General features: G+C 55.8%; 1 protein-coding gene across 3 annotated transcripts in view; it reads right to left on the bottom strand.

The window, feature by feature from the left end:
• Nucleotides 1–338: 338 nt before the first annotated feature.
• Nucleotides 339–21,026, bottom strand: part of SHROOM1 (shroom family member 1) — a 50,204-nt gene continuing 29,516 nt past the window's right edge. The window contains exons 2-9 of one of the 3 annotated variants that reach the window (XM_038772717.1): nt 17,707–17,785; nt 14,041–16,735; nt 13,372–13,427; nt 9,470–10,060; nt 6,389–6,964; nt 5,068–5,218; nt 3,459–3,731; nt 339–1,631 (exon numbers count right to left, since the gene is read on the bottom strand). In XM_038772717.1, the coding sequence (XP_038628645.1) occupies nt 1,377–1,631; nt 3,459–3,731; nt 5,068–5,218; nt 6,389–6,964; nt 9,470–10,060; nt 13,372–13,427; nt 14,041–16,644 (4,506 nt within the window). In that variant the 5' untranslated portion in view covers nt 16,645–16,735; nt 17,707–17,785 and the 3' untranslated portion in view covers nt 339–1,376. Of the gene's footprint in view, nt 1,632–3,458; nt 3,732–5,067; nt 5,219–6,388; nt 6,965–9,469; nt 10,061–13,371; nt 13,428–14,040; nt 16,736–17,706; nt 17,831–21,026 lie in introns of those variants that run through there. The other 2 variants (XM_038772716.1, XM_038772715.1) reach the window with 2 other exon arrangements.

Raw genomic sequence — 21,026 nt, 5'->3', positions numbered from 1 at the left:
CTTCCCGCAGCATATTTCTGAGGACACCCACCCCAGGCGGTCTCTGGGCAGCCCCTTCCGGTGCCTGTCTCTGAGCCCGGACCCTTCTGGCAGGCCCAGGACCCCAGATGGCTCAGTGGAAAGAGCATGGGCTTTGGATTCAGAGGTCATGGGTTCGAATCCCGGCTCTGCCACTTGTCAGTTGTGTGACTTTGGGCAAGTCACTTAACTTCTCTGTGCCTCAGTTACTTCATCTGTAAAATGGGCATTAAGACTGTGAGCCCCCTGTGGGACAACCTGATCACCTTGCAACCTTCCCAGTGCTTAGAACAGTGCATTGCACATACTAAGCACTTAATAAATGTCATCATTATTATTATTATTACCCAGAGAGGAGAGGCTGGAGGGGACCTGGTGGTCCCCATAACTGTCCCCAGATGAGAGGGCACGTTTCACTGACGTTACAGAAACAGAATAAATTGGTGAAAGAGACCCCGGAGAGCCCTGGCTGGAAGAAAGTGGGTGGCCAGCTGCCGGCCCTGCCAGGGAATGGCTCCAACTGGGGCAGAGATGGCCGCTGCATGGGGCTGGGGCCAGACTGGCCGTCCCTGGATGGTCTGGAATCCGGAAGCTACCTGAGGGCCGATGGGAGGGGCACCAGCTCCAACAGAGGAAGCCGTCTCACCTGCCCCTGGGCCCTGCCCTGCCCTGCCTGCTTCCCCCTCGGGCGGGCTGTCCTGGGGGGGAGGGGGTCCAAAGCCTAGGAGCCCCACCCACCAACTGAAATGGTAAAAGATTTCTAAGCACAACTCCACGGGCCTGCTTAGTGGTCCGGCCTGCCTGATGGTCCCGAGACTAAGCCGGAAAGACAGGAGAGGAAGACACCACCCTCTCCCACCTCCCTCTCTCATCCCAGTTCTGAGCTCCCAGTTCCTGTCTCCTGGATCCCGAGGCTGGGAGCTGGGAGCTGGGGATGGACCCTGGGGACGCTTCCTGACAATGCCCGCAGTCTGCCCCTCACACACCACCTACGAAGTTCCCTGGCCCTTCAGCCCCCTGGCCTGAGGTCGGACTCTCCCTTTTCTTCCTGAGAAGCCGTGGGAAGGAAAGGCAGGGGCAGAGAGGCAGAGGGGAAGCAGGTCCCTGGCTGGACCCCGAGACCTGAAATACCCTGATATCACCAGGGATGTGGAGATTCCAGGGGCAGGGGGGTGGTGGGAGGGGAGGGTTCACCCACCAAGTGCTGGTCAACACCATGGCCCCGGCTGCTTGGTGTGAACTGAAACTGGGAAGGCCAGAGGGCCTTCCCTCGGTAGTGCCAACCTCTACGCCCCACACCCCGGCCCCGTGCCCCCAGAGTCCTGCCAGCACCTGTCCGGAAGGAGCCGGCCCGGGGGTCAGAGGGGAATGCTGCTTTGCAGACTCTCCAGCTGCTCTTCACAAAACATGATCTGCTCATCCAGGCCCTTCTGCTCCATGAGCAAGGAAGCCTTGGTCCGCACAAAGTCTCGATAGTCCTGCAGCTGTGCGGGGGGCAGCTGCTTAGACAGGATGCCGCAGACAACCCGTTCCCGCCGGTCCAGGTTTTCTTTCAGGTCCTTGGCATCCTCCCGCTGCCGGGACAGGAGGCTGAGCCGGTCATTCAGCGATTGCTGGAAAAACGCAGATGAGCCACGGTAAGCCAAACTGAGCTCTGAGTTCCCGGCCCCCCCAGGGAAATACCCAGAGTATTGGCCCCACAGACTCATGGGAAACACTGGTGGTTGCCTTCACCGGGAGGACCGTCTGCTTTGGGGGTGCATGTCTAACTTCACCCTGAAAGAAGCAAGCTCTCAATAAATGATTGATACCCTTTAAACTGTGAGCCCCATATGGAGCAGGGTTGTGTCTGACCTGATTACTCTGTATCTACCCCAAAACTTAGTACGGTCTTTTGCACATAGGAAGAACTTACCAAATATCACACTGATTATTATTAGAAATCATCAAGTTGGACTTTCCCACCGATCCCACCGTCTGCGGGTCCAGTAAACAGAACCCCTTGTGAAGATCCTAGCCACTTGCATCCCTGCTTTCACTCACTCTCTACTCCTCCTTTTTTTTAATGGCATTTGTTAAGAACTTACTATTTGCCAGGCACTGCACTAAGCACTGGGGTAGATAAAAGAAAATCAGGTTGGACACAGTCCATGTCCCTCGTGGGGCTCACAGTCTTAATCCCCATTTTACAGATGAGGTTATTGAGGCACAGAAGTGAAGCAACTTGCCTGAGGTCACAGAGCAGACAAGTGGCATAGCCCGGATTAAAACACAGGTCCTTCTGACTACCATACGAAGCCCATGCTCTATCCACTAAGCTACGCTGCTCCTACTAGCCCGTGCTGCCGCTCCTGCCCCTGCTCGCTCTCAGCTCCTCCTCTTCCTGCCTCTCCCCTGCCTAAACCACTTGCTGGGCCTAGGGCTCCCCTGCAATCACCCCGGCCCTGCTCTGGGCAATGTGCTGCCCAAGGAATAATACCACTACTACTACTAATAATAATAATAATAACTATAATAATAGTACTTGTTAAGCACTTACTATGTTCCAGGCACTGTACTAAGCAATGGGGTAGATAGAAGCTAATCAGGTTGGACATAGCTCCTGTCCCACCACATGGGGCTCACAGCCAATCCCAGCTCTGCCACATGTCTGCTGTGTGACCTTGGGCAAGTCACTTAACTTCTCTGAGCCTCAGTTCCCTCATCTGTAAAATGGGGATTGACTGTGAGCCCCACGTGGGACAACCTTATCACCTTGTATACCCCCCAGCACTTAGAACAGTGCTTTGCACATAGTAAGCGCTTAACAAATGCCATTATTATTATTATTATTTTAGCAGCATGGCTCAGTGGAAAGAGCATGGACTTGGGAGTCAGAGGTCATTGGTTCTAATCCCGGCTCCGCCACATCAGCTGTGTGACTTTGGGCAAGTCATTTAACTTCTCTGCGCCTCAGTTACCTCATCTGGAAAATGGGGATGAAGACAGTGAGCCCCACATGGGACAACCTGATTACCTTGTATCTCCCCCAGGACTTAGAACAGTGCTTGGCACACAGTAGGCGCTTAACAAATACCAAAATTATTATTAATTATTATTTTACAGTTGAGGTAATTGAGGTCCAGAGAAGTGAAGTGACTTGGCCAAGGTTGCATCACAGACAAGTGGCAGAGCAGGGATTAGAACCCAGGTCCTTCTGATTCCCAAGCCTGTACTCTATTCACTAGGCCACGTTGCTTCTCGGAGGGAAGGAAGGGAAGGATGGAGCACCGGCCTGGATGGTTTGTTCCAAGGAAACAGCCAGGCAAGCCAATCCAAGCCCCAGCGGAGCAGACCGGGGCTCAATACTCAGTGACCTGGACAAGATGCCCCTTTCCCCTGCCCCGCCCCTCCCTCCTGCCCCTTTCCCCCGCGCAGCCCCTCCCTGCTGCCTGCCTCACCCGCTCCTCAGCGTCTGTGCTGTCGTCCACCCTGGACAGCGCATTCTGCACGCGGGCCAGGCGGCTGGACAGGCAGAGCAGGAGACTGACCACCTTCTCCAGGTCGCCTATGAACTGAGCATAGCGCTCGTGCTCGTTGGGCTTGCAGGTGTGGCGCACCAGCTCGTCCAGCTCCGTCCCCCAGCGGGCACAAGCTGTTGCTGCCGCCAGTGCCGAACGCCGCTCCTCCCGCAGCCCGTGCAGCTTGTCTTGCAGGAGCCCCGCCAGCTCCACCTGCCGGGGGGGAAGAAGGGCAGGGCACAAAGGCAACATCTTTATTATCCTCCTTCCTGAATCGCTCCCCGGCTTGGGGTCTCGCCGGACTTCCAGATGTGTGGCCAATCAATCAATCAATCGTATTTATTGAGCGCTTACTGTGTGCAGAGCACTGTACTAAGCGCTTGGGAAGTACAAGTTGGCAACATATAGAGACAGTCCCTACCCAACAGTGGGCTCACAGTCTAGAAGGGGGATCCCCCTAGGGAAGTCCCAGAAGATGGAAGGGGAGGCTCACAGGGACCCAGAAAGCCCTGACACCCCTCCCCGGCCCTCAGTGTCACCATGCCACCAGGATGCTGCAGCCACAGCCGGGAGCGTGTCCGAGGCTCAGCTGGTTATGTCTCTGGGCAGCCCCCTGCCTTGGGTACAGAAAGCTCCAATCAGGGGGTCCTCAGGAGCCACCCAGGTTGGTCCCAGGCATCCCTAGCCCTGCATCCCCTATGGAGACCAAGGCAGCAGCTCCAGATCCCCCCAAAGACTCCATGTCCAGAGGTATCTATGGCATTTCTGGGCTAAGGATCCCAAGCCCACTTATCCAGTGACCCGGGTTCAGAGGAGCCAGTAACTGATCTGCCCACTGTGGGGCTGCCGGGACCAGCCCCGACCTCAGGGAAGCACAGAGCCAAACTAGGCCCCTTCTACAGTCTGTCTGGCCTCACTCCGGGCACAGCCCCAGTGCCTGCCCGGCCAGGAAGCCTAGAACTACCTTGGCCAGGTAGTGGCGCAGCATTGTAAGCTCACTGTGGGCAGGGAATGTGTCTGTTTACTGTTGTATTGTACTCTCCCAAGTTCTTAGTACAGTGCTCTGCGCACAGTAAGTGCTCAATAAATACAACTGAATGAACTGTTTAAGTTGGAACCCAGATCACTGCCACCCTCCGAGAAGCAACACGGCCTAGTGGATAGAGTACAGGCTTGGGAATCAGAAGAGCCTGGGTTCCACTCCCTGCTTCGCCACTTGTCTGCGGTGTAACCTTGGACAAATCACTTCACTTCTCTGGACCTCAATTACCTCAACTGTAAAATAGGGATTAAGGCTGTGAGCCCCATGTGCGATAGGAGCTATGTCCAATTGAGTCAGTTGAGCACTTCTATTGGTGTTACAGTCTGGAAGCCAGTACTGGCTCCTTAGTCCCCGGTGGGCAGGGCCCACCAGCTGAGATGTTTCTGAGCAGGGCGGTTGGCCTGGTTCTTCCTGGGAACCACTGGCCTGCGCTGTCCAGCACCCTGACGCTGCTCTGTTCGCACCCTGCCCACACCACGCCTGTGCCCCACCTCCCAGAGAATGTACCTTTTTAGCTGTGATGCCATCAGGGTAAGCTGCTGCCCCCTTGCTCGGCGGCTGGAACCGCTGGGGATCGGAGGGGGCCGGGTCAGCCTCCGGGGCTGGATCCTGTTCAGCGTCAGGCACCATTACCGTTGCGGGGCTATCGGGGCTCTGCCTGGCCAGAAATCGAAAAACATACATCAGTGCAGGGAGAAGACAGCCAGTCCCCGACCTCCCTCATGATCCAGCCCCCAGGGGGCTAAACCTGCCACCCACACCAGGCCATGGGCACTGCCAGTGCTGGGTCACACCCATGGCCCCCATGGCCCAGGATCTGTCTTCAGCCAGAGCAGTGGGAAGCTTAAAGGAGGCATGATGGCTGCCCTCTAAAACAGTTATCTTGGTGGTAAGGGATGGACCAGCCAACACCCCCCATCCTACTCAGAAGCAGCATTGCCTAGTGGATACAGCATGGCCCTGGGAGTCAGAAGGTCATGGGTTCTAATCCTGGTCCCGCCACATCTCTGCTATGTGCCTTTGGGAAAATAATTTCACTTCTGTGCCTCAGTTCCCTCATTCGTAAAATGGGGACTGAGACTGTGAGCCCCACATGGGACAGGAACTGTATCCAACACGATTAGCTTATATCCACCCCAGAGCTTAGTACGGTACCTGGCATATAGTAAACGCTTAAAAAATATCATCATTATTATTATCTTTCCCTCATTCATGATTATCTGAGCACCGGAGATTTTTCACTGAGTTGAGGGAGTGAATGAAGGCGAAGGGAGGACAGTAATGGGCATTAATGGCTCTGACTTGACCTGAGCCCAGAAAGGGAGGGAGTTGAGAGGACAAGGCTAGAAGAATCAGGAGAAATCATGTGGACCTCCCAACTCTGTCCCCTCAGCGCACTGAGGCCAGGCTCCCACAGCCTCCACAGGGGGTCTGGAGGGAAGGGGAAGAGGAGTCATCATGGCAGGGGTTTGGCTCCTGACCACTCTCCCAGGCCTCCGACCACTCCCATCCCCCGCCTCCCAGGCCAGTTCAAGCTGGCAGTCTGCGATCTGAGAGGTGGTAAATAGACTAAGAGGCTGCCACCAGGATTGCCTCTGGCTGCCTGGGATGGCTTAGTTCAGGCCTCTGATTGGAGGGAGACACAGCCCCTCGAGTTGGCGGGATGGGCAGGCTCTGCAGGGGGAGCCAACTCCCAGGTCCTGAGTCCACCCCGGGAGAGAGGTCCGGGCTCAGTCACCTTGGCAGCAGCCCCACTGGGGTCCGCCCTTTAGCCCGATCACTCTCGGCTCTAGATGCCCATGTGCCCACAAGAGCCCGATTTACTTACTCCCCTCCGGTGGTGGCAAGGAACTCCTGTCCTAGCCTCGCCCTTTGCTTCCTGTCCCCTCTCCCCAGGGCGGTGAAGCTGTCTGGGAACAGCCCTTCCATAAGGTCCAGAGCCGTCTTCCGGGCAGGGTATGGGGACAGGATGTCTGTCAGAGACTGGTCTTCGGCAATGATCTCTAGAGCAAGCTCTTGGTATCGTTGGTTCCTGGGCTCCTGGAGCCCCAGCGTGGGTGACTCTCCCCTGGGCTCCAGACCTGGCGAGGCCCGGGCGGCGGGTCCTGGGGGCAAGGCTGGCAGGGACGTGTTCTTGTCTCGGTTGGGCTGAGCCGGGCAGCGACTCGGGCTTTCTGCTACCTGCTCCTGGGAGAGCTCAGCTCTCCAGTGCTGGGGGCTTCTTCCCGTAGGCTGGTGGGCTGGGGCCTGGGTCTCGGTTTCCCTCTCCTTCTTCTGGCTCCCCTCCAGAGGAGAGGCCTGGCAGAGCACAGCAGGGGCAGCAGAACAAGGGTCGTCTTCCTTCAAAGCCTCTCTTCTTCTCTCTGCCCTAAGCTTGGACTCAGTGCCCTCAGGGCCAGAGAAGCTGGAAGAAAGGGATGGGGTTAGAGTCAGAGAGTTAGAGGAGGCTGATAGAGGTCATCTATCAGGGCCATCTGATCAAGTCCCCTGCCTCATGATAATAATCGATAATAATTGTGCTATTTGTTAAGCACTTACTGTTCTCCAAGCGCTGTACTAAGCGTTGGGGGGGAATATAAGCAAATTCGTTTGGACACAGTCCCTGTCCCACATCGGGCTCAGAGTCTTAATCCCCATTTTACAGATGACGTAACGGAGGCATAGAGAAGTGAAATGACTTGCCTAAGGTCACACAGCAAACATATGGCGGAGCCAGAATTAGAAGCCATGACCTTCTGACTCCCAGGCTCGTGCTCTATCCACTAGGCCATGCTGCTTCCCTTTCTCCCTGGGGAAATCCTGGCCCAGCCCCTCCCATCCTCCCTGGGATTAGGCTGAGGATGGGGCCAGCTCCCTTCCTTCTTCTGGAGCAAGAGAAGTTTTCCAGTCTTCCCTGCTCCTTCCCACAGGATTGTGTGCTGGCCCAGCGGGGCTTGGGGGGCCGGTGAATGGCTCTGGGTCTTCACTGGGCAATCCCGCTGAACTGGTGGGCACCCTATGCTGCCCTCCCCCACCCCCTGACACTGGAGATGGCAGCTGAACCACATAGGAGCCTCGGGCTTGACTGGTGAGTATTCATTCATTCATTCATTCTTCTGATCAATCAATCAATCAATCGTATTTATTGAGCGCTTACTGTGTGCAGAGCACTGTACTAAGCGCTTGGGAGAGTACAGTCCAACAACAGACACAGTCCCTGCCCATAACGAACTCTCAGTCTAGAGCGGGAGACAGACATGGATATACATAAATAAATTACAGATATTCACTCATTCATTCAATCATATTTTCTGATCGCTTACTGCGTGCAGAGCACTGTACTAGGCACTTGGAAAGTACAATTCAGCAACGAATAGAGACAATCCCTACCCAACAATGATTTCACAGTCTAGACATACGTGCTGTCATGGCCTATTGATGGTCCTTTAGGGACATCCTGTGGGCATACACAGCACCCTGAACTCCCACCCCGACCGCCTCTTGCCCCTTCCTGCATTCATTTCAGGTCTGCCTCTACAACTGTGGCCATCCCCCAGTGTTTCTGCTGGGGTTATCCATACACTACCCATGCAAGGGGGCAGGGGCTGAGACAGAGGCAGGACACGGGTGGAACAAGGGCAGGACCACTGTCCAACCCATGACTTTCCCACCTCCAGTCACCACATCACCATCCTCCCGCCTCACAGGCCTGGAAACACAGCATTATTCTTGTCTCAATTGTCTCACCCAACCCACTTATTCAGTCTGGCACCAAATCCCGTCAGTTCTACCTTCACAACATCTCTAGAATCCACCCTTTCTTCTCATATCCTGACACAATTACTGCTCAGCCTTCTCACTGACCTCCCTGCCTCCATCCTCTCCCCTTTCCAGTCCATACTTTATTCTGCTGCCCAATTCATTTTTCTAAAATATCAACCTACACGTCTCCCCACTTCTCAAAAAATTTTAGTGGCTGCCTATTCACCCCTGCATCGAACAAAAACTTCTTACCTTCAGCTTTGAGACCCTCAGTCACCCTCCTCTCCCTACCTAATCTCACTCCTCCCCCTCTACAACCCAACTCACACTCTGCTTCTCTAATACTAACCTACTCACTGTACCTCGATCTGATCTCTTGCTACTGACGACTTGCCCACATACTCCCTCTGGCCCAGAACTCCCTCCACCCTTATATTAGACATTCTACCATTCTTCTCACTTTCATAGCACTATTTAAATGACATCTCCTCCAAGAAATCTTCCCTGATTATCCCCATTTCCCCACCCCTACTTACCCTTTCTTCTGCAATGACTAGGCACTTGGGTCTGAACTTGGAACAGTGCTTTGCACATAGAAAGTGCTTAATAAATGCCATCATTATTATTATTAAGAACTTTGATATTCACCCCACCCACTCCCAGTCCCATAGCACTTAAGTACATATCCTTACATTCTGCTGCTTCCCGTACCATAACTTATTTTAATATCTGCCTCCCCTCCTAGAGGGTGAGATCATGACTACCATTTGAAGCAGGGAGGCCTACTGGAAAGAGCACGGGCCTGGGAGTCAGAGGATGTGGATTCTAACCCCAGCTCAGCCACACATCTGCTGTATGACCACGGACAAGTCACTTAACTTCTCTGTGCCTCAGTTCCCTCACAGGGATTAAGATTGTGTGCCTCCTGTGGGACAGGGACCGTCCAAACTGATTATCTATTATCTACCCCAGCTCGTAGAACAGGGCTTGGCACACAGTAATATCTTAAGATACCACAATTGCCATTATTACACCTTACAAAAATATACCAATTCAGTTATAGTATATGGTCCAAAGTGCTTAGTATAGCGCTGTGCACACGGTTAGTGCTCAGATAACACCACTGCCTGGCTGACTGGGTCGAGGTCAGGGACAGGGGCAGCATTACCTGGTCTGGGGCTCAACAGTTCCTGGCTTCTCTCCAGAGGCCCCGGGTGGAGACTGTGGTGTTGGTGCGGAGGCAGGAAGCGTTGCCACGTAGGGGGCCCAGGGGCAGGAGGCATCTCCAGACGGCCTGCTCTGGCCAGGCGGGGAGTCTCTCAGGAAAACATCATCTGGTCCAGGGGATGAGGGAGAGGAGAGTAGAAGAGGGCCTGGTGGGCTTGGTACAGGCCACTCTGAGGCTGGGGTGGGGCCAGCCCCAAGGCAGGTGGACTGCGAGCTGAAAGAAACATCCCCGGCCTTGGTGCAGGGTAGTCTCGTGGACATGGGGACAACCGTCTCCGCTCCGTCCGACCCGCGGGGGGGTTCAGGGTTCTCCTGGCCCCAAGGCACAGTGTGAGGGGCAGGGAGCTGGCTGTAGGGGGTCTCCATGGCGGTCTTCCTCCCCATCGAGGGGGCAAAGGGCAGTGGGCTGCACCGGCACCGTGCAAGGGGAAGCAGCTCTGAGCTCTGGTGAGCCATTTCCGAGGTCCCAGGCTCCTCCGTTGCCGCTCCATCTCCTCCACAGGGGGGCCGCCCTCTGCTATCTGCTGGGAAACTAAAGCCAGGCTTATGTGAGCGGCTGCCCAGAGTTAGGGGCCCGAGTCATCTGGCCCTGAACAGAACCCCCTTGCAAGGTGCCCGCTCTGTGGATGCCATGCTCAGATCCCTGCAGTTGCCTCTGCTCGGGACCCCCGACAGCCGAGCAAACCCCCAGGCCCAGGGGTCAAAACCCCCAAAGACAGAGGTCCTGGAGGTGAGGGTAGCCTGAGGCAGGTGGCTGGGTGGTGTCCTCCCCAGGCCCGACCCCTGGCTTCCCCTCTTTACCCTCATTCCCCCCTACACACAATTTTCCTGTAGGATGCCAAGGTCTGGACTTGCCGACCCATCCCCTGTCCATTTCTGGGGCCCTTTCTGCTGTAAGCTCACTGTGGGCAGAGAATGTGTCTGTTATACTGTACTCTCCCAAGCGTAATAGTGCAGTGCTCTACACACAGTAAGCGTTCAATAAGTACGACTGACTGACTGACTCTGGCTCTACGGAGTAAGGAGAGGAGGTCGGGATCGAGGCCTGCAGTTGGGAGCTTCCAGATGTCTCGCCAGGAGAGGAAACCCCCAGCTCTTCTTCCCCTGCTGTGTCTGGTGAACAGGCCAAAGCTGACGGTGCTGGGGCGCTGAAGGGAGCTGCAACTGGATGGTTCGAGGGCCAGGGTCTCACTTAAAAGAAACATTTTCTCCTGGACAAAATTAACATGATTCCAAATTCAGGTGTAGGGGACGGGGCAGAGGCTGGGCTGAGGGTTGGAAGAGATCCCACAGAGCCACCGCAGTGGTTCTCAATCACCTCCCCGAGTGCTGGGGAGGGGGTGTGGTCGGGGTCACCTCCCATAGTGCTGGGTTGGGAGTGGGTCTGGGGGCATCCTCTGAAACCCCTCTCCTGCCCGTGTGGGAAGCTGGTGCCAGCAGCCAGGGATCCAGGGTTCCCGGACAGGGGATGGGGTTTTTTGACACACGTGGCCTAGTGGATAGACTACGGGCCTGGCAGTAAGAACTACTTGGGTTCTGATCCCGGCTCTGCCACTTGTCTGCTGTGTGACCTTGGGCCAGTCACTTCTCCGTGCCTCAGTTATCTCATTGGTAAAATGGGGATTGAGACTGTGAACCCCATGTGGGACAGGGACTGTGTCCAACATGATTAGCTCGTATCTACCCCGGGTCTTAGAACAGTGTGTAACACGTAGTAAGTGCTTAACAAATACCATTATTATTATTAGTTATTCTGGACACATGCGGGAATGCACTCCCAGCCCCGGCTGTAGCCAAGAAGCCCAGAGGAGTGCGGGGAGGTGTCATCTGCTCAGCGACCAACTGGGGGCACTTGTGGCTCAGGGAATGCTGTGGAATCAGGCTTGGAGAGTTGGGAAAACTCTGTTCTTTGTGGGCCCAGGGCCTGCCCCTGAATGGTCATCCCTTGGTACAAGGCCCGCTCTCTTAACACTGACCTCTGGCTGCTCCAGACATCTTCTCTGCCCCTCTGCTTCCCTGACATCCCAGAAAATCTCTAGGGCCAGGGGTAAACAGACCACCTCCCTAGATCCCTGGAGCAGGAGGCCTGGGGCAGGTGGCTGGCAGTATCTCCCCCATGCCCTGACCTGTGGCTTCCCCACTTTACTTTCATTTTCCACCCGCATTCCCCATCCCATCCGAGTGCTTAGTACAGTGCTCTGCACACAGTAAGCACTCAATAAATACGATTGAATGAATCCGCCTGCTGACCAGTAGGATGTAGGAGCCCTGGCATCTCCTCCCCCATGCCCCTGCCACCCCTGTGCCTCCTTCAGCAGTGTGTAGGAGGGCAGCACTGCAGCGGGAAGGCAGCCCGGTTTGGCCCATACATCCAGGGTTAATGGGAAGGCAGAGCCGGGCTGGTAATAATAATTATGGTACTTGTTAAGCGCTTACTATGTGCCAAGCACTGTTCTGAACACTGCAGTAGATACAAGTTAATCAGATTGGATACAGTCCCTGTCCCACATGGGGCTCCCACTCTTAATCCCCATTTTACAGATGAGGTAACTGAGCCCCAGAGTTAGGTGACTTACCCAAGGTAACACAGCAGACATGTGGCGGAGCTGGGATTAGAACCCAGATCCTTCTGACTCATAGGCCTATATTCTATCTAGTAGTCCATGCTACTTCTTGTCATCTGCAGGAGTGCCCATGTCTAAACAGGCCACCCATCAGCCCAGGAGCCACTGTGCCATGCTCCCAGCCCAGGCGTGCACCCTCAGTCACCGCACTCTCTGCCCAGAGAGGGCAAACATGGTAAGCTCTGCCTTAGGTGCCCCAATGCTTTGGCCAAACTCATACCTCATGTCTGACTTGAGAGGGAGAGAGGCGAAATGTGGTCTGGAACCACAGGAAAGGCCCACCCTCGGGTCCTTTGGTAGGCGAATCGGCCGAGGGTTCCTCAAGTGCGGCCCATTGTCCAGAGGACAAGCGGATGGCCAAGAGCCAGAAGCAGCGTGGCCTACTAGTAGAGCACAGGCCTGGAAATCAGGACCTGGGTTCTAATCCTCACACAGCCACATATCTGCTGTTTGACCCTGGGCAAGTCACTTCCACTTCTCTGGCCTCAGTTATCCCATCTGTAAAATGGGGATTAATAATAATAATAATAATAATGATGATGATGATGGCATTTGTAAAGCGTTTACTATGTGCCAAGCACTGTTCTAAGTGCTGGGGCGATACAAGGTGATCAGGTTGTCCCATGTGGGGCTCACAGTCTTAATCCCCATTTTACAGATAAGGAAACTGAGGCTCAGAGAAGTGAAGTGACTTGCCCAAAGTCACACAGCTGACAAGTGGCAGAGCCGGGATTAGAACCCATGCCCTCTGACTCCCAAGCCCGGGCTCTTTCCATGGAGCCATGCTGCTTCTCCGATTAAGACTTTGAGCCCCACGTGCAACAGGGACTGTGTCCAACCTGATTAGCTGTATCTACCCCAGTGCTTAGTACAGTGCCTGGCACATAGTAAGCGCTTAACGAATGCTGTAAAAAAGAGAGCCCCCTTGAATCGGGGGTTCCATTGTTGGGTCAGTGAGAGCCGTCCCACTGCACTCACACTCCCACTTCTCTGAGAACAAACCTGTCCCCGGCGGAGGGGGGCCCTTCAGCCACAGTCGGGGTAGACGCCGGGGGGTGGGAACAGAGGTCAGCGGGGGGAACCGAGGTTCCCGAGCACAGCTCTAGTGCCCCAGATAGGCCCAGGAAGAGCGACTGAAAATGTCACATCCCTGGTGCCAGGGAGCACACACACTGTTGCGCAGCCTGCCACCCCAAGGGGGCACAGATGCCAGCCTTACCTGAGTGTCCTGGACCAGCCTGCCCAGCCGGAGGGTGCTGCGCCTCGGAGTGAGACCTGGAAGGGAAGCCACATGGTCAGCCTCTGGATCCTGGGGTGCGAAGCTCTGTTGAACCCCTCACCTCCACCACCTCAGCTCTTCCCAGCTTCACCCTGTTCCCACTTTTCCCAATGCCAACAGGCACAGACTCACTCCTCACCCAGGGCCACGGACCACAGGCACACTCAGAAGTATAGACGCATTCCAGGAAGGGTCTCCCCCTGATTACTCCTCCATCTCTACTTCTCCTTTGTCCCCAAGGCACCTCTGGGGTCTGTTGATCTAACCCCAAGGAATCCTCCTGCTCCTGGTCATGGGGTGAGGGTGTGGGGGGGTCTCTGACCCTCCCCTGAGGGTTCAGCATTTGGGAAGGGCCCCTCTGGGCTGGGTAGGGGGAGGAAAGCAAGATCTTGGTGGGGTCTGACGGACGGGGGCCGTCTACTGGGCTGTCCCACAGCTTCTCCAGTGGGGAGGACCAGAGACCCGAGGGAGCTGCTCAGTTTCTTGCCTTCCAGGGTCCAGCAGCCCATGTTCGGCCTCCCGCCTCTCTCCCGGCTCGCTCGGCCCAGGCCCCAAGAGCCGGGCTGGTCCTCGGCCCCACGTGGAGGCCCCTCCCACCCCTGCTCCTACCTGAGCCGACGGGATCGACCTGGCTCTCTCTCGGGCCATCCCAGAGGCCAGGGTGTCCGGACCAAGGAGCTCTTCAGCTGAAGGCCACTGGGTGGTAGGGCCGCCTTCTGCCATCCTTCCCACTAGGGGCTGGGCCTTCCTCAGCAGCTCCTGGGTCGGGCGTGAGACAGGGCCATGTAGCCCAACCCCTGGGGCTGTGACAGCTGCTGGGAGGGTGGGACTCAGGGCCTCAGCTCCGGGGCTTCTCCGGGGACCCCCGGGCTCGGCCGACCCGCCTTCTGAGAGCCTGCTGGCGGTGGAGGGGCGCTTGTGAGGGGGCGGCCTGTGCAGGGGTGCGGGTGGGGGCTGGGAGCCGGACGGGTGCTGGCAGGCCTTCCGCACCATGTACCGCATTAGGGCATCCTGCTGGATCTGCTTCAGCTCCATCTTGGAGAGGCTGGAGCTCGACAGCGTCCTCCCGCGCTTCTCCAGAGACGGCCCCCGGGCCTCTGCTGCCACTGCCGCCGCCGCCGCCTCCTCCTCTCCTGGCGGGCCAGGCCAGGGCCTCCCGTTGTCCCCGGCGGCCCCTGCCCCCTGGCCCACCTGGTCCAGCTTCCCAGGTTCTGAGAAGCACCACTTCCGCTGCTCCTTGGTCAGCCTCTTCCTCCCTGCGCCGCACCCAGCCTGGGGTTGCCCGGCCGCCTCGTCCTGGACCCTGGCATCCAGTGCCACATCGGGCGGGTTGGCCTGGCCCTCCCGCGGGGTGTGGGACAGGGAGAAGGAGCGCAGATGTTCGATCGAGGGCCTCTGAGAGGGCTTTGGCCGGAGCCGCACGGGCAGGCTCATCTGCAGGTCCTTCCGCTTGAAGGATGTCTCCCTCAGGACCTTCCTCTGGGCCACCTTCAGCCGCTCCCTGTAGTCCATCTTGAAGCCCTCTTCCAGTGAGGAGGCGGGGCTGGCCAGGAGGGGCTCCCCACTCTCCAACTGTAGCTCAGCTCCCACAGGTGGTGGCCGGCCCTCCCCCCGGATTTTGATTGGAGCAGAGACCGGGGGGTTAGGGCTGGATGGGGTTGTCTGGGGTGGGCTCTTCGACAGTGGCTCCACGGGGCTCAACAGACCCGAGACCCTCCCCCCTGAGAGGTAATAGAGTAGAGGGGTCCCCTGCTTGCTTATCTTCTCCCCGGGACGGTCCCGGGGGCCCCGGGCCACTGGTCCCCTCGGAGGCTGGGGTGCCGGGCCAGGGGCAGCCTTCGAGGCTTCCTCTGGCTGTGAGGAAGGACAGGGGTCTGGTCTGCTGACTCCCATGATGGTCTCCCTCCAGAGCCTGAGTGGGGCCTGGCCCAGTCCGCCCTCGGCAGATCCGGGGCAGGGAGGGAGGTCTGTCCACCCACCCAGCTGCCCGTCCCCGAGAAGTTTCACCGTGCTGGCTCCACCAGGATCAGGGAGGCTCTCCATGTGTTGTCTTGGGGGTGGGGCTCGTCCACCCCACCTACTCCCCTCTCTCTCAGGGTGGCCTTGCAGACTCCAGCTGGCCACGCTTGACCTCCTGTCCAGGTCGTGGTCCTTGGGCACCGACTCATCACTCGGAGGGCGGCTCGGCCCCCGGGAGACCCCGCTGCTGTGCCGGGCCGGGGCCAGCTCTGAAAGGTGGGGTCCCGGGGGCAGGTCCCCTTGCGGTCCGAGCCCCAACCCGAGGTCTGGGAAGCTGTTTCCTCCCCAGCGAGGCCGATTTTCATGGCCAACGGTGCTGCTTGACTCGCTCTCTGTGCCACCGCTGGGGGCCAGGGGCTGCGGAGAAGCCATGCCCACTGGCCCTTGGGACACCCGAGTTGGGGGCGGGGCACCTCCCGGCGGGAGGGACCTAGGCTGGGACCTCGACTGCAGGTACTCAAGAAAAACGAAGGAGGAAGGCCAGGCGGGGACCTGCTGGATACATTTTTTGTTGGCTTCCAAGAGAGGGTCCCAGTCTCCCCTCTCCATTACTGCTGCCCCCTCACCCTTCTGCCAGGGGTCCCAGAGGTCACAGGAGTAGCCAGGCTCAATGGAAGAGGCCGGGCAAGGGCCAGGAACCCAGGGGTCAACGGAGTCAGTGCCATTCCCCAGGGGAGGGGCCCGCCTGTTGAGATCCAAGTCCTTGAGAGCTTTGTAGCTGTCCAGGCGAGAGGGAGGAGATGGAGGGAAAGGAGGAGGAAGAGGAGGAGGAGGAGGAGGAGGGGAAGGGAGCTGACTGCCCAGCCCCAAAGGGGAGTTTATTCCAGGCCGCCCCAAGACACCAGCTGGGTGGAGGGGGCGGCCGTGGTCCACCGATTCGGCCCCAAGATCCGAGCAGGCCGCTTTGGGGTTGTAAATGACACGGACATAGTCAGAGTCAATGTAGGGCAGGCGATCGTGCTCGCCTCCCAGCGAAGGGGTGGGGTGCTCGGGCACGTTGGAGCTGCCGGAGAAGGAACTGTAGGCAGAGTCTGCTCGGGCTGGGAGCTGCAGGAGGTGGTCCAGGCTGCTGATGGACCTCGGCGGGGATGACCGGGGGGCGCAGGGGGCTGAGGCCACAGGCTCCAGCAGCTCTGCCATCCCGCCAGTGGGCCGGAGGTGCCAACCCTCTGGGTTGTGCCGGTAGGAAGCCATGGCCTCTTGGCGCTTCCACCGAGAGCGGAGGCCAAGATCAAAATGGTGTCACTGCAGGCAGGGAGCCACGTGAGGCCAGGTATCTGTAGTCCTAGAGGGGAAAAGCAACTGATTACCACGGGGAAATGTGGTAGAAAGCACCCACCACTTGGCCTGGAAACTTGGCACATGCCGGGTACAGACAGGACTGGATTCATGCAGGGGTGAGATTGAACAAGCTCACGCGGCCCTGAGCCTCGAGCAGTGTGGCCTACTGGATAAAGCACGGGCCTGGGAGTCAAAAGGGTCTGGGTTCTTATCCTGGCTCTGCCACATGTCTGCTATGTGACCCTGGGCAAGTCATTTAACTGTTCTGAGCCTCAGTTACCTCATTTGTAAAATGGGAATTATGACTGTGAACCCCATGTGGGACAGGGCCTGTGTCCAGCCTGATTAATTTTTATCTACTCCACTGCTTAGAACAGTGCTTGGCACATAGGAAGCATTAAACAAATACCATAATATTATTATTATCATTATTATTACTGTTAGCTAAGCAGGGCACACACACTTAAATCCATAATTACATTCATGAAAGTATCCATGCACGATCTATGATTTGGGGTACATAGAACAGCTGTATATAGAACAGCTGTTCTAAGGAGAGAAGTAGGCTCTTTGGGAATAAAAACTACAATCCACATGTTTCAAGACTGACATGGAGCCACAGAACATTCATGGGCCCTGCCACGAAGCCCTGTAGCCTCTCTCTCTGCTGCTACTTTTCAGGTCTGCCCAATTGGATTGTCTCCCTGGAAGAGATCCAGGCTGAGGGAGAAGGAGGAGGAGGGGAAGGAATAAGAGGAAGAGGAGGATGACAGAGATCTTTCACCAATTAAAGTGACTGCCATATTCTTCCTTGGGTAGACAATGCTCACTTGGGCAGCAGGGTGGGCCCCAAACTCATCTAAGAGACCCCAGTTCGTGCAAGCAGCTGACAGTTAGAGAAGCCCCTGGCTTCTTGCCTTGCTTCTGTGGCCCTTTCCAACAGAGGCAAGATGGGGTCGGTTTGATTCCACACACCTTTCTGGGCATGGGTCTGTGCCATCTGTCTCGTAATGGACACCCTCTAAGAGCTGTCTTCTCAGGTCCCACCTCCTCCCTGCGGTGAGCCAAGTAGAGGGCGGATACTCAGCTCGATGGATGTCAGATGAACAGATCAAAGAGGGAGGCATGAATTAAGAGCACATGCGTGTATTCTCACACACAAGCATACACACACATGCACCCAAGTGTGTGAGTGCTCCCAGACCTCCCACCAGTCATCGCTGGTCCCTGGAAGCTGCTTCCCTTGCCGCCACAATGCCAGATTTAGGAAGCTCCGGCTTCCCAGGGGCTCCCGCTTCCTCCACACTTGGGAGGACATAAGGCCACCCTGGCTGGAACCCCCAGGGGGCATCTGGTGCCCTCAGCTGGCCCCGAAGGGACTCAGAGTAAGCAATTTCTCTTGCAGTGGCCTAGGCCGATCCTGGGACAAGCTGCGGAGGGGCAAGGCCCCGGCCACCCACACGAAGAGCAGGGAAACTAGTCTGGAAAAGCTCGTTGGAGGATTTGAACATGGGGAGAGCAGTCGCCTGTTTGATGTGGGGAGAGAGGGAAGGACTGCCAAGCCGGGGGAACAGCATTAACAGGGGGACAGAGGCGGGAGTGTGGAGAGTGAGGTCCAGTCAGAAAGTTGGAGTGGGAAGAATGAAGACAGAGAATTGGAGAAGAGCAGAAGAGAGTAGATAGATGAGGAGAGGCCAGATAAGGACAGCCTTGAAGCCGACTGTGGTTTTTGTTTGACTGGGAGGGACACGGGGAAACAGTGGAGGGGATTTGACAAGAAGAAAGATGTAGGCCGAGTGAGGCTTCAGGAGAGTGACCAGTGCTGCAGTGGGTAGTACAGATGAGAGTGTGGCCCTGAGGGAGAGCCTGGTGACTGGGAGACCAGCGAGGAGAATAAAGCAATAGTCTAGCTGTGACAAGGGTACGATGGGGTCTGCTTATTACCTTTCCTGTAATTCAGTAACCAGATCAGACCTGTCTAAATATGACCACTGGTTTGGGCTGTTTGGAGGGAGTGGGCCTGAATGAACCCTCGACAACCCAGGCCTATCACGACTCCTTCCAAATCATTCCTCGGGCGTCTCCTTACCCGGTACCTGGGACGCTCCCGGGAAGGTGGGCAGGGAGAAACTACTTTTTGGAGAAAAGTGGCGGGCAGGGGAAAGAACAGTGCATCATACCCTGACCTCACCAAACGATCTCACGTTGCAAGGGACCTGCCTGGAGAGCTGAGGCTTTGGTGTAATCCATAAGAGGGAAACTAAACAAGGTAATAAAATGCCTTAATTCAGTTTTCTGTCAAGCCAGGGGCTCTATCCCAGGAAATCTTTGCTAAAACAACCACAATAGTATTTACTGAGAGCTTACTCTGCACAAAGCACTGTAACAAGGGCTTGAGAGAGAATAATAGAGTTAGTAATAATAATAAGAGTTAGTACTACTGCTACTACTAATAATACTGGTAACTGTGATTTCAGAAGACCTTGAAGATGGGGAGAGCAGTGACCAGCCAAATGTAGAGAGGGAGGGAAATCCAGGCAGAAAGGAGAGCATGAGCAAGAGGTGTGAGCTGGGTTATAGTGGGAGAGGAATGAAGAGAAGTAGGGAGGAGAGAGCTGAATCTCATGAGGCAGGAACTCTCTGTATCAAATCCTCTGACTTGGCCCCAGTGGCCATGCTGGTGTTCTGACCCTCTGACCCTTCAGCTAGGAGCCCTGCTTGGTCAGTTATGGTTTTTATTAAGCACTTCCTATGAGCCAAGCATGATGCTAATTGCTGAAATAGGTACAAGATCTTTGGATCAGACCCAGACACTAACCCACCGGGGGCTCAGAGTCTAAGAGGAAGGTGCTGGGCTCTTTGCTTTGTCTCAGAGTTCTGTAGATCGACAGTCGGCCTGGGCTTCAGGGACTCCTCCCAGAAAATGTTCCTTTCCCCTCCAAAATGCATTTCCCTGCCTCCACTTCAGCTCAGTCAATCTGGTATTGACTTGGAGCAGTGAGGCTTAGTGGAAAGAGCACAGGCCTGGGAGTCAGATGACCTCTGCCACTTGGCTGCTGTGTGACCCTGAGCAAGTCATTTAACTTCTCTGTGCCTCAGTTCCCTCATCTGCAACATGGAGATTCAATACCTATTCTCCTTCCTAGTTGCAATATAAGTCCCTTGTGGGACCTGATGATCTTGTATCTACCCCAGGGCTTAGGACAGTGCTTGGCACATAGCAAGTGCTTAGCAAATACCACAATTAAATTATTTATTGAGTGCTTACAGTGTGTACAGCACCGTGCTATGTGCTTGGGAGATTACACTAATCTCCCAAGGTAGGTAAACACGATCCCTGCCCTCAAGGAGCTTACAGTCTACAGGTGAAAAAGTCCAACAATTCTCCCTGAGCAGTCCTGAGGGAGCCTCCACTGCGCAGAGCACATACCGAAGAAGTGAGACGGGCTTCCCACCCTCACGGAGTTTACAGGAGTCATGAGATCTGAGCATGTGTGTGGCCTGGGCTGACAGGAAGGACACAGACTTGGAACCAGGCAGGGAAGAGAGGAAACATTTCAGAAAATAATCAGTGGCTCCAAGAGAGCTGTGTACCCCACACCCAATAAAGGGCCTGCTTCAGACCAGGTCTCTGCCCCTCCCAGCAGAAAGCCAGGAGAAGATGAATGCCTACTGCCAAACCTTCCTCTATGCCATCACCCAGATCTGCCCCTTGCCCTCCACCCAAACCCTGAGCCCTCATCTATATAATAATAATAATAATGGCATTTGTTAAGCGCTTACTATGTGCAAAGCACTGTTCTAAGCGCTGGGGGGATACAAGGGGATCAGGTTGCCCCACATGGGGCTTACAGTCTTAATCCCCATTTTACAGATGAGGTAACTGAGGCTCAATGAAGTTAAGTGACTTTTCCAAGGTCACACAGCAGACATGTGGCGGAACCAGGATTCAAACCCATGACCTCTGACTCCAAAGCCCGTGCTCTTTCCACTGAGCCACGCTGTTTCTCGTATATAGCCATTTAGTCCACTGATTTAGTCATTCATTTTTTGACTTACTTTTTCTCATGGTGTTTGTTAAGTGCTTACTATATGCCAGACACTGTACTAAGTGCTGGGGTAGACACAAGCTAATCAGGTTGGGCTCGGTGCAGGTCCCACATGGGACTCACAGTCTTAATCTGCATTTTACAGATGAGGTAACTGAAGCACAGTGAGGTTGAGTGACTTCCCCAAAGTCACACGGTAGACAAATGGCAGAGCCAGGATTAGAATCCAGGTCTTTCTGACTCCCA

This window comes from Tachyglossus aculeatus, chromosome X1 (genome assembly GCF_015852505.1).
Source record: "Tachyglossus aculeatus isolate mTacAcu1 chromosome X1, mTacAcu1.pri, whole genome shotgun sequence".
Taxonomy (NCBI): domain Eukaryota; kingdom Metazoa; phylum Chordata; class Mammalia; order Monotremata; family Tachyglossidae; genus Tachyglossus; species Tachyglossus aculeatus.
This window is presented reverse-complemented; position numbering and strand designations above follow the sequence as displayed.